Source organism: Salarias fasciatus, chromosome 20, assembly GCF_902148845.1.
Source record: "Salarias fasciatus chromosome 20, fSalaFa1.1, whole genome shotgun sequence".
NCBI classification, from domain to species: Eukaryota; Metazoa; Chordata; class Actinopteri; order Blenniiformes; family Blenniidae; genus Salarias; species Salarias fasciatus.
Window position 1 is genome coordinate 22,966,184 of NC_043764.1, and position 18,351 is coordinate 22,984,534.

At 44.8% G+C, this 18,351-nt stretch overlaps 2 protein-coding genes across 2 annotated transcripts in view; both read right to left on the reverse strand.

Annotated features, from left to right (window-relative positions):
* The window catches only part of LOC115408633 (rho-related GTP-binding protein RhoA-D), a 644,285-nt gene that overhangs the window by 128,680 nt on the left and 497,254 nt on the right, over positions 1–18,351 (reverse strand). The window lies entirely within an intron of this gene.
* On the reverse strand, positions 730–18,148 carry ngfa (nerve growth factor a (beta polypeptide)). The gene is made up of 3 exons (XM_030119469.1): positions 17,984–18,148; positions 2,290–2,397; positions 730–2,115 (listed from the first exon to the last, which is right to left on the reverse strand). Exon 3 carries the CDS (start codon positions 2,102–2,104, stop codon positions 1,223–1,225), a length of 882 nt encoding a protein of 293 aa, XP_029975329.1. The 5' UTR covers positions 2,105–2,115; positions 2,290–2,397; positions 17,984–18,148; the 3' UTR covers positions 730–1,222.

An 18,351-nucleotide genomic window follows, 5' to 3' on the forward strand; every position in this document is an offset into this window, starting at 1 on the left:
GGAAAAACACTTGTTTACTTTAGGGGGCAAAACTATAAACAGCCATGAAGAAGAAGAACAAAGTTCAGGGGTCAAGTTACACTCTTCTCTATTTCATATTTGGAACTTTAGAGATGTATTTCCTTCCCATTGTATTGATGTTCTAAAGATTAAATTCCGATATGCAGCAACAGCGTTAAAGGCAACTCGGGTAACGTGTTATTTAAGTAGGTAGGAAGCACTTTTCAGTGGATTGCTTTCCTAAAATACCACAGAAACATGAGTTGCTTTGCCGCTGTGGCCCACAGCAAGCAATATTTACTTAAATCTGATCAAAATGTCAACTTTATACAATTGATGTAAAAGGATAAATTCCCACTTTTAGTATTGTTCTAGTATTGTTTTGTTTGTGGTGTGTGTCCTCGGTGGAAAAATCTTCCCTCTGCACTGTAATTATGTTGACACACTATTTTGATTGTCTTCATATTTTGTACCAATGTTGTTGTTCTGTTGAAATAAATAATTAAATCTGTATAACAAAGAAATAAGACTCTCAAACTGTTTCAGATTTTTACCAACAAAAACCTGACAAATTAAGAAACCACCAAATGCTCAAAAAAAGCACGTTAGACCCACTTTTCCATGACAATGCACATTTAAAAAGGAAAAACTTTCAAGAAATAATATTTCTTTAAAATGTGGAAATCAGCACCAGCACTATCTTAATTGGAAACAACAAACCAGGCAAGTACTGAGGTGTTTAATAAATAACAGCATGAACAACACAACAACATCAACATTAAAAGCTTGAATTCATTTTGTATATATACACATACTGTATATATTTTCATATTTGACTGTATAAACCATAAATATTACATGCAGTCCTCATAACTTAAAACAACCAGGACTTCTCTGACTGAGGTAGGGTCAGGGGCCGAGGGGTCGGACAGGTGAAGCTGGTGTGTGTCTGTGTGTATGTGTGTGTGTGTGTGTGTGTGTGTGTGTGTGTGTGTGTGTGTGTGTGTGTGTGTTTGTGTCCGACTGTGTGTTGAGTGAATACTGTGGTCAGTGTGTGGGAATATGTTGAGTGGAGGGAGAAAGGATTACAGTATTGGCAATCAAGCTGCAGTGGCTGGTGTGTGTGTGTGTGTGTGTGTGTGTGTGTGTGTGTGTGTGTGTGTGTGTGTGTGTGTGTGCGCGCTCGGTTCATAGTTCAGTGGTCAGGAGTGTTCCTCCTCAGTCAGTGCCCCAGTCTTCCCGCCCAGGACTTCCGGCTGAGGACACACACGCACGCGGCGTTGATTCGGATGAAGCGCCAGGCTGTCCGTTCCTTGAAGGTGGTCAGGGCGCTGACAAATATGTGTGTGTTGGTGCAGTAGGAGTTCCAGTGGCGGCTGTCGATGCCGAGACAGCCCGAGCTGCCCGCCTTGGAACCCTGCTTCCCGCCGCGCTTCCCGGCGCCGGCCGCCGGGGGGCCCCTGTGCGTGGGGGACCGGCAGGTGGTCTCGTAGAAGAACTGTTTCTTCACCACGTTGTTGATGGTGACGTTGGGCAGCACCGTCACCTCGTTTCCAGCTATGTCTGTGGCGCGGGTCAGGTTGCCCACCCAGGTGTTTATGCTGTCGCACACCGAGTACTCCCCCCGGTGCATGGTGTGCGAGCCCGCCCGGCGCCTCACCCTCACCCCCCTCGCCCCCTCAGTGTCATAGCCCTCGTCCTCCAGGGCGTCGTGGGACGGGGGCACCTCGCTGAAGACCACCCGGGGCGAGGAGCGGTAGCGCCTCTTGGAGAAGAGCTTGGGGTACACCACCGGGACGGAGGGGTCGGGGGCAGAGTCCGCCGCGGAGCGGCCCACGGCGGGGCTCCTGCCGTGTGTGTGTGAGGCGGCCCGGTGGGGCTTCTTGCTCCGGTGGTGGTTGGTCCTGTGATGGTGCTGTGAAGAGTGCTCTTCAGAGAAGTGGTCCCTGGCCGCCGGCTGCTGCTGTCCTGCTCTGTGATTGGCTGCTGTATGCTGTCCGACTTTGTGGCTGGCGGTCCCGGCGCTCCGGGCCAATCCACCTCCCATGTTCAGTACAGCCTGGACGCCGATCAGGAGGAGCAGGACCAGTGGTGACGACCTCATGGGCACACGTCCTGGAACCGAGAGCGACAGGGTGAAAATCAGCCTGAACCAGGGCTGGCTTTTTATGCATCATAGGTTGAGTCAACGTGTGTTTTCTCCATTTTCACCAGCGTGGGTTCATCTCCAGCCGGAGAGCAGGATTGCGTCTTCTCTGACGCGTTACGGTGGGAAGTGTGTGTGCGTACCTGTGGAATGTGTCCAGTTGAAGCGGGAGCCCCGTTGGACTCTAGAGCCAGACTCCAGTGCAGGCCGGGCCCCTCACGCCTGCCATCTGGACCCCCGGAACTGCAGCTCTGCCACACACACACACACTGAATATGTAAGAAACATTTAGGGGAACATGTTCACGAACTGCTATCTAAAAAGTAGTGAAACACATTTATTTAAGATCTGTTTATCAGGTCATGTGAAGCTCATTGTCTACGTGAAAAATATGAGAAATAAAAATTCTGAGCAAAGAAGCTTTTCACCCATTTTAAAGACAGTTTATCATTATCCGACCTGAACTCATTGGAAACACACACACACTCGCTGTGTTTAGCTCTCTGACCGTAGAGCTGCGATGCACAGGAATGTAGAGTATTTCACACCTCATTATAAGACCCGAACTATATACGGTAGTGATCGTAAAGCGTAAGCACCGACAATACAGGATGTGAACGTATGTGTACACAAACACCCCTATCTTTCTACATACACACGCTATGCAGGAATGTGTGTTAGACTGTTTGCATGAATCCTTTGCATGGCGAGATCTGTAATCACAGCTGCTCGACTTTTATATAGTGTAAAATCCATCCTGCTAGCACCATGTCATCAGTAAATGTTTCCTTAGCTTGCTGTGGAGGATATAAATGTCTGATTGGCTCGAGAAGCTGAGAAAGCAGCTCATCAGATCAGCTCCTGCTCACCAGGAGAGGTCAGTGTTGTCTGCGTGGCTTTGACAGTCCTGCATCCACACACTCTGTCCAGCAGCTGAGAAATATCAGAACGTCACTGGCTGTGTTCCCTAAAGTAACATCAACTCAGCTGCAACACAGAGGTTTACAGTCTTAAATCATTTCTCAGGTATTTTCCCACAACATAAGGAATGTTAAGCTCTTGCAGTTTTCTCGACTTTGAGCCATATCTCCAGTCCTGCAACGCAGCGATGTAAAGTCTCTGGAAAGGCAACAGTTGAAAACAAATCTGAGGAATCTGCACTTTATCTGACGTTTTCTCTTAACTCATCCTGTATGTCTTTTTTGAAAAATGTTAAGTAATTTCAATTTCTGAGACCAGACTCGATTCGTTAGTCGAGACATGTCATGAAATCAAATACATTGCGGTAAAGTTGCACCGTTCTGAAATATGTAAATACATCTGTCAACATCAGATCTGTTTGGCGTGGATACTCCAAAACAAGCAAGTACATTTGGGTGGTAGAGATGTTTTGAGGAATTGATGTATACTACCCTCTTTTGACTTCAATAAACACAGGGACACACACACACATGCATGAGCACACACACACATATGGAGCTGGTCCAAACAGGCGGGGAGCCGACTGATCCGGGCTGACGGGCAGCTCACTATTTACGTGTCCCAGGGTGAGTCTGAAGGATCCTAATGTTAAAAATATGTGGCTTGTGTTTAATGCCAGTGGAGTCAGCGTAAACAGTGCGGCGGAGGAGCACGGGGTCATAGTAGTTTACAAAGCACCTCTGACTCAAGGGATTAGTTTGGCAGTGGATCTGAATCTGTCTGACCCCCACTAACACAAGTAGTGTACAGAATAACTAACGCACGCATACACACACACACACACACACACTCACGGGAGATTCTCCTGAAGGGTGCACAGAATTTGGATGTTTTCCCAAAACTGTTTATTTTACGGTTTTGTGGAAACAAAATCAGGTACTGAGCAGAAGCAGCACTGGAAATTTGGATATTGCCTATAACAAGAAACGCAGAGACGTGCGTCTCGTGTCACACACTGGGGAGAACGGGGATCCTTCTGGCACTGATGAAACAATGGCTCTGGCCGTGGCGTGCTCAGGACAGTAAGCTGCTTTCCTCCTGACAGAAACATCCGAGTACACATGGGACATGCCGTAAAGGATGAGAAAACAAGCATCCTGTTGCCAACTGATGACGAACGTATTAAAAATCTATTAAAACACGGGATGACAAGCATCATATGGTTCACATTTCCACTGCTCCACATATTGAATTAATGCACATAAACAAAGCAGATGTTAGTAACGTTCCATGAATCACACAGGTGGCATCGGGAAGAGTTTTTATAAGAAGAGACTGTGCCTCCTGTGTTTGGCTGGAACAGAAGGAGGATCCTCCTTAGAGGACAGTGAATCAAGACCACTTTCAAACGCTGCGATGGCACGAGCGTCCCTCACCGCACGTAACTACCTGCTTCAACTGAATGGAAGGTATCAGTCACACATCTGCCAGACTGTGACCCAGAAAACCAGTCACTGGGCGGCACGAAAGCAAAACAGTCCAGACAGAGACTGATTACTCGGCCCAGGGCAGCGGGAACCCACCATGCTGTTACTGGTAACCGCCACGAAACCATACTTCTCTCCTCAGCTTTCGGAGCACCGCGTGCCGGCCGCGAGCCAGGGACAGCGCCGCAGGTGGGCCAAAAACGCCAACGCCCCCGGAGGTTAGTTTACAGTTAGCGAGGGGGGTTTCTTCCTATCGCGGCGATACGGCGGCCATTAGTCACAGCTCGCTGTTAAAAGAAGCGCCGGTGCCACGTGTCACCGCTTCCCTCAAACAAACACACACCTCTCAGTCAGGGTGATGACAACGGCCTCAGATTATGAGGGGGTGAGAAAGAGAGGCTGACAGTGGCGGAGGCCGAGGGAGGAGGGAGGAGAGGAGACGGAGGCAGAGAAAAACACAGAAAGGTAAACAGTTTTTCTTTGTCTCTCATCAAGTCGGTACAGTTTAGTTCCTCCTGCTGTCAACCGCTGCAAATAATTATCAAGCGGGATGAACGCCAGGTCAACTTGCTCCTCTTTTCTACGTGCATCCAAATGTTTGAGGATATATTTATTTGTATTCTAATCTGAGTCCTCGTGAATCAGCCTTTGAGGGATTTGTCTCTCAGCTGCTCTGCTCTGCTTTATGTCCCCGTCTCAGACGTCTTCCACTTCACATTATGCTTTCAACGCGAGAGAAATATTTTGTCACGTCAACTGCACCGCTTCGATTTCTCGTCAAGTCACAGCTTCATTCGCAGCTCTAATGGAAGCTTTTAATCTGGGAAGGGGAATTCTGCTCGTCACAGTTTAGATAAGGCCGCCATGTGAAGCTAATAGAGCAGTAAAACCATGTCAGGCAACGTCGCTTAAAAGCACAATTAGGTTACGCTCTTCAAACGCTCTTTAGAGGCTGTCAGTAAGCCGCAGAAACATGGTCAAACTATGGTGTATGTCACGGCCGGTCAAGTGGAATCTCCCCTCAGACATCTCAACACCTCGTCAACGGTTAAAATGTCAGATTTTCACTTTGTTAGATCAAAAATTTAGGAGGAAGATGTGATATTCTGCACAGACAAGTAGCCAAAATGTTTTTCTGTTGACTTTACTGGCACTCAGCTTGAAAAACCTGATTTAATCTGAATATTTGGGATTTCGTCTCATGATCTAATGTTGTTCTTTGAAGGTTAAAACCTTTCTTCAGGTCCATTTTCATGACAGCATTTCAAGAGGAAAAAACACAGATTTTATCTTTTCGTTTCACTGATGTTTGGAGCTAACCTCTGCTGGTGAAAAATGAATTCAATGTGGAAGTGCAGAAAAGCTGTAATTCCATGGAAATTCCAGCAGGGGGGGGGGGGGGGGGGGGGGGGGGGGGGGGGGGGGGGGGGGGGGGGGGGGGAGATGTTGGTTTGAAAATGAGCCCGACTCCATTGGAGCTCATTCAAAAATGCCAAATTTCGGAGCTACTAAACATATTAAAAACCTGTTTTCAGAACATGTTTTGGTCTTTATCACTAGTTTCCACAGCGACTTGATCAGACCCCAATTTTCATACAAGTCCATGTATTTTTTTTTATTTTAAGAATTAAATGTTTGCGTAAATCGCCATATCACAGCGCCTCCTCTGTCCACGTGATGCTGTGACGTGAAAGGCTTGAACATCGCGTTTACATCCGGTTTCAAACCTTCAATATGGAGACGTCCTGCTGGAAGCTTCAAAACGGGACTTCAGAGCGCTATGGGTGACCTCATGTAAGCTCCGCCATCTTTTATATTCTGTCAATGGTTCACACACTGCTCAAATGCTGAAAACAAGACAGTTTTCACGTCGGGCCACCAGTAAGAGCTGCTGGTTGTTTTTGTCATGAAACCACACACACACACACACACACACAGATGCATGCAGAGAACAATACCTCATAAACATTAACAGTTGCAACTATGCAGACTTTAATATGAACAGACAATGAGGCTGGACTGCTGTTACAAGTTACTCTCAATGATAAAATGGACCTATGAGACTTAACTTGTGACTCCTAAATGTTTTCTTACAGAAATCCTCTGAGCATGCCAGAGTTTGACTGCAGTTGTTCAGTTTTATCTGCGGCTGCTGCAGGCTTTACTGACGCTGTTTTACTTCTTCCCCTGGTTTTCTTTACTTAATCTGGAGGCTGAATTTGGGCCTGTCAGAGAAGAACACACCTGCAGAGAGCATCTCTCTGCATGTTTCCCTGCAACAGTTAATCTTGTTTTATCCTTTGAGCTCCTGAACGGCTTCCACTGAATCACCTTCTGGTTGTCTATTGAATGAGAATGTGAAATGAGTTCGGTCTGGTGATTCCTAATGATCCATGAAGGAAGCCTGCTACTGCCGCTTATCCGTTTGTCTTGCGTTCATTCAATTATGTGTCGGCCATGCTTGTACTCCAGAGTGTGGTCCGGCCCGCTCCTGGCCTTTCTGGATCGAGTTATGCACTTCCTGTTCTCAGTTCTCCATTTCTTTCGTTTTTAAATTTAACTACAATATTCATATTCAACTAGAATGTGTATATTTAATGTCTAAGTATTTCTCTGAGAACATTCCACTCTCCTGCGGTTACCTGTAAGGATCCAGTGTGGAGGATTTAAGGGGATTAATTGGCAGAAGTGAAAAGCAGCATTTATATTGATGCTTTCATCGGCGTCTGACCATCTGAATTAAGAGTTGGTGATGTTAGTCCTTTATGTCAACACCGGGAGCAGGTCCTCTTTCAGTCTGCCATCATTTCCTCCCACAGAAGCCTGAACAGGACAAATCATGTTTTCAACAAGTTTCACAGCATGTTTGAACGAAAAGACGGGAAGAGTTTTCAGATGGTGCCCGATTTTATGAACTTCATCTAATCCAGTTGTTACACTACAGAGAGACTTAGTGGACAATATTGTGCACCTTTGTTTCAGGAATGCGCCGTCCCGTCCTCCTCTCTGTACGTTAAAATGACGTTTGGCCGTGAAAGCTGCAGAGCACCTGTTGTATATCAGCAATACTTCAAACAGCGGATTCTGCCGCTCTGGGCTCGGGGCACAGGAAGAATGAGGCAGGCGGCGTCGGACTGACAGGCACACACAACCTGCTAAAGCACTTTTCTCCTCAGTGGGATGACAAATGATGAAAGATATGCAGGACAAAAGAGCATTTACTGTACAAAGTGTTGCAACCTGTGGAATAAATCAAAGCCACGGGCCTTACACGAAACCGTCTCTAATACATTTGTCTGTAATAAAAACATATATGAAGTTGATGTTATGTGACGAGAGACGGGGGACTGGTTATCAAGTATGTTAAGGTTGGTGCCTGTAGGATTTTTAAGTGTGTTCGACCGTCTCACACAGCTGTTTTCACCATCAGGAAAGGTAAAATAAAAGCTTGCGTATGTCTGCTGATGGCACCTTGAGAATATCAGGGAAGCGGCGAGCATGGGTGTGGAAAATGAATGGAAAGGGACTTGGCTGGGAGCCAGCGTCTTCATCCTGCTATTTTGTGCCTTCCTCGGTTTGTTTCTCTGGCTTGCTTTCCGGTTGTCTGTCTCAATCCTCTACATTTCTCGCTCTTGGACTCGGATGTAACGTTCCTCCGTCCTCCTACATTCAAAGGCAGGCCGGTCATTTCCTCAGTACATGGCTGAGTGTGTATCTAACGGCGAACAGATTCCAGCTCCAGCGAGTGAGCAGGTGCAGAGAACTCAGGCAGATTCTTCTTTTCTCATCTTCGGGGAAAATTACACAACCGTTTACTGATTACAACCATGGACCTTCTCATCGGGGTTTCTTGCTTCTTTTCCAGTTTGGCCCAAACGGACACTGCGCATGTGTGTGTGTGTGTGTGAGTCTGGTTTGTTTTTTTGTCTGTGCACTAAAGATATTTGGCTACTGCTTGAGAAGCAGTAAAATGCTTTCCTTCAAAGACATACCAGTGACCGAAACATTGGAGTTCAATTAGTATTCTCAGTGGAAAGAATTAGTCTTTAAAGTGGAATAAATGTTGGCCCTTTGTCGACATATGGCTCCAGTTTTACTCGCACATAAATAAGATGTAGAAGTACTGCATCAGGAGAGGAAATACGTGCCAGAGGTATTGGGGCTGACATAAATGTAATTATAAGCACTTTCTGTTCTGTGGGGTGCAACAGCATGTGTGGATCAGTCGTCTTGGACTTGTTTTGTAGCAAGGCTCACAGATTATGTCATTATACGGCTGTAACACATCGCAGTCCAACATTCTGAAAGGCGTTCCAAGAAACATGAGCTTCAACTTCACATCTCTGGACTGAGTTTTGTTCATTCTATCTACGTTTAGACAATATGCGTTTTTGAAGCTGGAAATGTTTTGTAACCGAAAATATTCAACAGAGCTACATGAAATTAGACAAGATGTCTCAAACTGTCGCGATCTTTTCTCAATTCAACAAGTTAAGTTATCATTGAACCTCGCCCGCCCTGTGGTGTTTAGTAATACCACTTTGAGCCATAAGATGGCGTGACGAGTCACATGAATTGGTCGACAGTCCGATAAAAGAAGAAAGGAGAGCAGAAACCAACACTGAGGGACGCACAATGAAACGACAACTGTGACATTACTGAACTCCTTCACCTTTTAACCAGGCAAAATTTTTAAAACTTATAATCTCATTTCTTGACACATTTGTTCCAGATTCCTGTTTTATTTGCAATGGCAACCCTGAGTCAAACATGGCTGCAGAGTAACTTCAGACTTTCCATAATTGACACACATTGTCTTACAGTAAGTTGAACAGTGAATCATCCCGATCGAAATATTCAATCCGTGTGTTGCTTGTGAAACAAATTCAAAATAAACAGCATTTTATCTGATTTTCATTTAAGCCATAATAACATTTGGAGGAACGGGACGAGTAGCCAACAACAGCTGTGAAGCAAAACAAAGCTTTTCTTTGTACACTAAGGGATACCATTGTTTTTGTTTCTTTTTGGTGTAAAATACAGTTTGAAGAACTCGCTCTGAGTTTTTTTTCTTCTTCTTTTAAACCATGTTATGTAACCCTCACATTTTTCTCCATATTCATGAACAGGTGGATTTTTATAGGCTGTTGATCAAGAAAAATCATAAGTATCGGATTTATCTCTCCAGAAAAAAGCTAAAAGCTGTGGTTCTTTGGAAGCTGTGTTAAACAGAGGCCTTTGTGTTTGGAGCTGGATGCCCAATCCACACTGGCGCTGTGCTTAAAGAGCGCAAAATGCGAGGCCAATGTGTTGAAATGATAAAATATGAGCATAAGACAGAGGTTAGAGTAATGTGAGACCAAACTCAACAACCTTGAACCGCTGCGCGTCCTCGCCGTGCACGACTCAACTCGGCAAGCTGTTTTCTGAATGCAGTGTAAAGATTTCTCTCCCCGCTTTAATGTCACACAGGTTTTTTGTTTTCTAAGTCATTGAAAAAATCCACTGCCACAGTATAAGCTAGCCTGCAGTGCTGTTTGATGTACCTCTACTAAAGGCTGGGTTTCTGTCCTACGATCCCCCCAAACTCCAGGCATGGCAGCTTATGACTGATGCAGTGTTCCTGTGTTAGTGAAAAGCTCTCTCTCCTGCCTTCTCCCAGGTTTCTTCTTCCTCTACAATTCGGGCCCATCCCCAGCCGGCCCAGCCTCTCCCCGCTCTGGACCAGTGGACGTGGGAGGCCAGTCCTCCAGGCCTTGAAGGCAGGATGAACACAATGATTAACATGTTTTCCAGACCCCCAGTTTTTATGACCTTGACATTCAACAATCTTCTCATGACAAGTGGTTAATCTTTTGGCATGGCTGTGGTAATAACTCCCCCTTCCTGGTGAGAATCTGAAATCCCACAGCAGGCCAGAGAGAGGAGGAGGGCCAGAGGCAAGAATGCCTGTCTGGCCACGGACAAAGATGAAGACAGAGGGATGGAGAGGAGGGAATCAGAGACATCAGGGGATGTGGGAGAAGCAGCAGGGTGGGATGCAGATGGGCAATGAGATGTCTTGGGATTTGAGCAAGTAAAGCAGCAACAAGGTTGCATAGAAACAGAAATGGAGACAAAAGAAGGTTCAAGGTTAGAGGGAGGAACACAGGCTACAGGGAGTTACAAAGTATTTAGGAGAAAGGGACAGGTTGAGTTTCTTCGCCGTGTCTCTCCTCTCTATAGCTTTACCAGATTTATGTTCTTGTACTTTTCCTCCAGCAGAGATAAAAACCGACTGCTTCAGAGTTATTGAAGATGATGTTGCTCATTTCGTCTCGGGACATCCTCCTCCAGAGTAGAACCTAAAAACCCACTTGTGCTGTCCAAACAGTGGTTTGCACATGTTGATACTAAACTTCTAGAAGGAGCTCGACACGTAAGCGCTGCGACCGAAACCACTGACAGCTATGGAGTGAAATAAATGTCGGCTGTGCAGGCGTGACTCACTCGAACTTGACTCATCCCACAGCGTGATTTCTCTGCTTTGAATGTGCTTTTCACAGCTTTCATCCTCGATCGAACGGAGCCCCGATATTTGCATATCGCACTCTGGCTGCATGCATGTAAACAAAACGACAGCGGAGCGATTGTCGAATGAGTCACGCAGGTAAATTAGCGACGGCACACAAAGCGAGTCTTGGGCGTAAAACGACAGATGTGTTCGCTCAGACACCCGGCTTTTCCATTATGTCCCGATGCCATAAGCAAGGGTGTGGACATTTATACAACGTCGTGTTGATATCTGCGTTTTATAACATCGTGATCGTCCACGTCGTAACAGGGTCAAATGTTCAATTCTCCACATCTGTCCCGACAATGAGCACAATCTGAACTGTAAATTGAAAACATTGTCAGCAGGATCTAACGAGCTCCGACTGAAAGCTCTTTAAATCTGCGTAACATGGACCTAATTCGATGAACTCAATCCAGTTTTCTTTGACCCGGTGGTCCGGGGCAAAGGGTAAACGGATACCTCTGAAGCATGTCAGGATCAAGTATCTTGCTCCAGGATACTGAAGCAAAATATGTAGAGACCTCAGTCACCTGACGTCAGCCTGCTTTCATGTGAACTGAAGGAGCTGACAGTGTCTTTACAGTCCTAATTCTTCTGTTTGTTTAAGAACGGTGGAGCTCCGACAGCAGAAATATGCAGTGAATGAGAGAATTCCCCACATCAAAAGGAAAACATCTCAAAAAAACTACAGACTGGATTATCATAAAAATCTAAACTCTCACCAGCAGATGACTGATACTAATATTCGCCTGGAGCGTCGTCGAGTCGAGTGTTTTATCTATGATTCATTCAGTGCAAAAGTCATGGAATTCCCATTAGCATCTCGTGCAGATAAGTCATAAAATACTCAGATGTTGAATTTGTAAAGGATTATGTAAGCTTAGCATCACCGTCACGGTGCTGTTGGAAGATTTTGCAAGTTCTGTTGTGACTCAGGGACCGTTTACACAACGACGTTTCACGTGAAAATGCGCCGTTTTAACGTTTTACGAGACATTTTGAAGTAGAGTAGTTTTCACATATGGCCTCTAGTGGGTGCTGTTGTTGGTTTTAGTATTGAAACCACACACGTACAGAGAAGGATAAGCTGTTATTATTATTATATTAGTGGAAGAACACAGACATTTGTATAGACAGATGATCAAGTTGGATTGTTGTTATGGTGACTCTTGACTCATGACCCCCTGGAAGTAAATGTTATCGTCCATGTAATTGAATGCGCATGTGCAGAAACGATTCACTAAGGTGCAGAAAAACTAAATTATGCCTCCAGTGGTATTTTTTTTCTAAATGAACCACAGAGTCGAGCATGAGTATTTAACTCTGCATTCTCAAACAGAAGGTGGCCTTATTGGGATTGCACTGAATACTCTGATAAATAAATAGACGTGATGTAGTGGCGATGCTCGGCCTCTGTTTGATTACAGCCTCACACCTCTTATTAAAAGCTTGATCCGGGCTGTTTCGGCTCTGTGTGGTCTCCACATCTTTCTGTCATCGCTCTCCGTCTCTGCGCTGCTGTGCCTCTCGGCCTCCATATCTGCCCCCCCCCCCCCCACGAGCTGATGTCAACCACCTGTCTGCGTGGGACCTCCCAGGCCCATCCTCTGTCTGTTAGCGGCGTGCCATGTTCAGTGTGTGAGCAGAGATATGCTGAAAGAGATTGAGTGGCTACTCTCCAGCGTGGCTCCGTGTGTTTTCGTGAGTTTACGTGACCCGCGGCGGTGGTTTGGACAAATTGATATTTACCGAGGAGCTTGATGCATGAGCTTAAGCGAGGATCCAGTTGAGTGAAATTGCTTTTTATAGCGTCATTCTCCCGAAAAGTCCTCATGACAAACCATTAATCCTCGTGTTTCAGCTCCAACAAAACCCGCTGACAGGTGAAGTGGATATTCTGAAGGCAGAGGTGGGGAGAAACTGCTCAGAAAATCTTTGATGTCTCGATCGTTTTTGGGATCCTGTCTGGATGAAACGCGCTGGACGCGAGCAGAATGTCACATTATTAATCTCCGCTGGCTGTGTAGGAGAGCGGTCTGTTATGACTGGCCAGTGGCTCATCCTCCTGCGTGCTGTGCATTCTCAAATCGACATAATCCAAATAAGCGCATAATAAGTGGCTTCACTTGTATCCTTGGGGCTAAGGCGTGTTTGTGTGTTTAATACGTATCCAACACAAACAGATACATACATACATGTGCGTGGCAGATACACAGATACAGTGTTCCTCCCATTCTGTCAGGCTTCTTACATCTATTTATGTTGTTTGCTATAAACTAAAGAAGATAAAAATGATCTTTCTGCACTTGTTAGAGTATATTTCATGTGGCAAACGGCTTTTCACAAATATAAAAATGCTGCTTTATTCCTCGTGTCACATCAGAAGGAATCTAAACATTTGTCGGGATCCAGTATTTTTGTTCTGTTGATGGCAACACGAGAGATCTTCATGTCCAGACAAGTAGGAGTCAGACTACCGATCCAGATATAAGAGAAGAAAAGTGAGAGTGAAATGGTGTCGTCGCATCCGTCCGAAGGCAAGACGTGCACAGTTTGAAAAAAGGTTTGCCGTGAAACAGCTCAACAACAGCAGACGTGCACTGAGTCAACTGAGATTCAGACCATAACGTTGTTGTTGCAGACTCTGAGGAAAGTCCAGATAATTTGGGGATTTATCAGCTACTGTGTTTAGGCTGCGCGAAACACGCATGAGAGCAGAAGAGCCATAGCTGAAAGTCACAGAGGCATTTAATGTGGAATGAGCAGACATGTCTGCACACTCAAGTGTCAGTTTTTTTTTTTCTTTTTTAAGGCATATGCAGCGCTCACATGCACATGTATAGACATAAAAGTCGGAACGCGCAGACACAGGCAGATGCAGCGTTTTGATAGAACACTTGTTGAATCAGATCTTCAGCAGTCCGACGCCGACTCGCCGAATCCAGATTGTTTGGCCTGAAAAACAAGTCTGCATAGAAAGTTTGTGTTTGACGAATAAATGCTAAAAAATCCAGTCGAACTGTTGAACATTATCAGCTGAGATTTCTGTTGAATAAGCTCCCTGGAGTTTTCTGCAGGAATTACTGCAGAGACGTAACGTTTGGTTATCGAACTCTGTGTTGAGCCCTCGACCTGCACTGACCTGGTGAACTCCACCTTTTTTTTTCCCCCTCCATAAGCACAGACGTGTGACCTTAAGATTGAACTCTGACCTTTTACCTTTCCCACCGATTCCCGACCGAGCCTTTCGGCTGGTTCCCTTTACGCCAGATGTTCTCAACCCCACTCCGCGCATTGACACAAAAGATAAGCGGAGTCATGGGTTTACAATTCAACCCATCAATTATCGTCCTCTGAAGCTTTCAAAGGGAAGTTCAGCAATAGATGATCAGACATCAGCTTCTTCTCAGACACACTTGTAGCAGTTTAAGATCCACATCTAAAAGTGTGAAACGATGAAAGGAAACCCAAGCTGATGTAAAAAAAAAAAAAAAAACAGAGCAGAGAGGTGAGGGATTTGTGTTGACTTCTACAAACAACAGAGGATGCTGGTGAAATTGCAGATCTGACAGAGACGAGAAGAAACAGGATGTGAGAAACGCTGTCAAACTTGGGAAAATAGCTCGGAGGATGATCAGGTGTGCAGATAACTTACTAAGTGGGCTATTATCCACTAAATCCACCTGAGAGAACATTACATTCGTTCTGCTTCAAGCTTTTTGTGGTCTGATAAGAAATTATCTCTGACATTATCATTTTGTGCGAACAAACCTTTAATTATTTGTTTTCCTGCCAGCTGGCGTCGGCCCAGACTGTACAGTAGCTTGAGCAATGCTCCAGTCACGTCTAGTATTACAGTATTTCTGGAGATAATACACAAGATTTCTTCAAGATCACTCAACATGTGCATGAAATGTTTGTTTTAGTTGTTGTCATGCTGTATGCTGGCTGATTTTTTTCTTCATTTGTTTAATATCAATATGAAACTAAATGAATAAATGAACACATTTCACAAGCACGATAAGGCAGTGCTCACATGGATATAACTAAGTAGATAGGTTGTTTATGTTCAGTTTAGATTGAGGGATATTTTGGGATATTTCCTTTTGTTCTTTATCCGGGACTGATCTGTCCCACATGCATCCCGAACCCACAGACTCCCCTTTGCAGTGAGCGATATCTGTTTTATGAGCGCCGTAACGCTGCTGCTGCTTTAAGGGCCGGTGTGCGGCGTGACTTCAGGCCTCGGGTTAAAGAGGAGACGTCCAGGTGTGCCCCCTGTCCTATATGGAGTCTAGACACCTCGGCTCGTCATTCCATCTTTTATGTGCTCCGGGTTGAGGTGCTCTTCCTGCCATCAGCTCTCTGAGTCCAGTTTCACAGATTTACATGCTTGTGGAGAAGCGTTACGTCGCTTCTTCCAGTACAATGAAACTGAACCTCAACACAACAAGAACCTAAAATGCCTTGACCTTTAGGTTAAAAGCAGTTTATGTCAGACCAACTCTGTGCAACACAGACATGATTTATTGGGAATTCAAACTGTAAATATACATGTCTTAAACTTCAGTAGAAAGCAGCACAGAATGACTTTAGACTTTCAGCCTATCAACTATTTCACTTACAGTTTTATTTGAAGATATAACAAGCCCATTTTTAACATTTTTATATCTGAATGAATAAAGCAGCATCTTAAATCAAGTCATCTCTCGCTGTTAGGAGTGTATTTCACTATAGTAACTTTTCAGATCCTGTTATTTTCAGATATTTGTATTTATTGATCCATCTGCTCTCACTTCTCCCAGCAAGACGTGCATATATGACTCAAAACTTCAAAGGAACATGGAATTATTGCTATTTTTTTTTTTTTTTTACAAATGATGTGTAATTTTATCATGAAATGGAGTAAACTGCAACACTGAAATCATATTTTATGAGAAGATAACTCAAATGTAACTTTACCAACAGAAACTTTGTTGTGTTTTCATTGTCTTTATTGGAAGGTTTTTCCCACACTTTCTCTTGTCTGTCTCCTTCTCCTTTACTCACTCACACACACACACACACACACACACACACACACACACACACACACACACACACACACACACGCAATTGCACACACAAATACACTGGTGCTAACATAGGGAAAGCTGTAACTCAGCTTCAAAGGGAAACCTGAGAGGGTCATGAATAATCACAGACATCTTTGTCTACGGGGGAAAACAGCACTGTCCATCTGCCCTCCATACACACACACACACACACACACACAAACACAGCTTCATATGGCCCAGGCTGTTTTTAGCTCTGCCACGGGACACGTTTCTCAGTTTGAAGGATACATTAAGAAGAAATCAAAAATATCAACAAATGTACAGACTGTGTCACATTTTGTGGTGTGAAATATCACAAAAGGTTAAAATGTCTTGCACTGTGATATTACACTCGATCGTGTTGCACAACTGAAACACAGTAGAGGCGTCAGAAGAATCAAGATGCACTGCAAGCAGATCCAAATGTAGATTACAGTCCAAAGCACGAGGAAGTAAATGATATGAAGTCTTCTAAAAAACAATTCATCTGATGTGCAAGCTTTTAAAGGTGTTACAGTTTCCCCACAAAAATTCCTCCACAACACTTTTTTTTCCCCCCAGCAATACCTCAGCAAATGTATTAAATATAAATATTTTGACCTCAACTAGACTTCTAAGGAAATGTGCTGTGAATTATCCGGAGCTAACCGCGGATAAGTACAGGATCTGTTGAGACGTCATGTAAGATATACGGCCAGATTGCAGCAGAGGAGACCGAAAACACAGCCGGATTCACTCTGCACACATCAGCTGCCAAACTAATGCTAATAATCATTTTTATGCCCAGGTATTTATTCGTTTTTTCTTTTTTTCGAGGCTTTAATAACCTTAAATCAAGGTGTTACATTCAGAGTTATGGGGAAACTCTGAAGACGTGGATCGTGCTGGCGATAAATGACGTGTCGTTAGCATTTTGGAGCGAGAAAGTCTTTAGAAGCTCTTATCTTAGCCCAGAGACGGACTTGGAAGCGTGTGTTTGTGTGTGTAAATGTTGTTTCACAGTGACATTCCTCCCCTGTCAAAGCCCGACAGGAATTCCCTTGTAGGAGTGGCGGGCATGAGGTCTGTGTTTAGCACACACACTTTGTCCCCACGTATCCACATCACAAGCACACACACTCAATTCAATGAAAGTGATCAGTGGCACATCCAGATCCCGCCGCAGGCCCCACCCACGTGCCAGGATAACCTCAGCTCATACAGCGTCCACACAGGGAACCGGCCCATCAGAACCTACTGGTCTCTGGAGGGTTGTGTAACATGAGTGGAGAGAAGACGGACAGAAGACGAGGGGAGAGAGAGAGGGAGAGAGAAAGGGAGACAAGGTAACCTGATGTCCCAAGAGTTTTCTGAACAGTAAACGGTTTTCCCATTGAAGTTTGGAGAACCCCCTCATTTTTTTTCTCTCTCTCTCCTTTGCTCCTCCATTCACTGTCTCCATCTGTAAATACCTGCAAAAAACACTCTATTGACTCAAAAACAGTGGCACAGCACAGCAGCCATACTTAACAACTTTATGTTCTATTTTTTTCTTTTTAAGTGATTATTTTATTATATGTTATCCTCACCAGGAATTTTCTCCTCTCTGAACTTGCTGCTGCTGAACTCCTTCTCAACTCAAAGGCTTCACTTTCATTTAACGACAGGTATGAATAAAGAGAGAAGCAGAGCTCCGACCCTCCGGGATAAACTACTTTTACCTGTTCTGCATGGACACACACCCCGCACCATTGCACCATGTTTAATGAGAGTTTTAACAAAACAAGACAAAACTCACCACCTCCCTCTCCTCAGTCCCCAGCCAGCCAAAACTCCCACAGAAACTCTGATATATTCCTCTCGGCTCTCCTCCCGGGCCACAGGAAGAATTATCCCAAACTCCAAATGGGGCTCCTGCTTTTAAAGCTGTGAATCCAGGACTCGGGCCATCCACGGCTGTCTGTCTCCCTCCCACACTCTTTGGGAAATGGATTGTTGTAAAAGTTTAGTGAGAGGAGTCCCAAAGCTGCTCCCTCCCTCCTGCGAGGCTCTCAGCAGGTCCTAGTGCCTACCCCTTCCACGTGTTTCCGCAATATAATGAAACACACACACACACACACTCTTCTTGCACATAGACGCTGTCAGTCATTTTCTGCCTCCATTCAT

Excerpts from the sequence above, each read along its gene's own strand:
- ngfa (XM_030119469.1), bottom strand. The coding sequence starts at position 2,104 with ATGAGGTCGTCACCACTGGTCCTGCTCCTCCTGATCGGCGTCCAGGCT.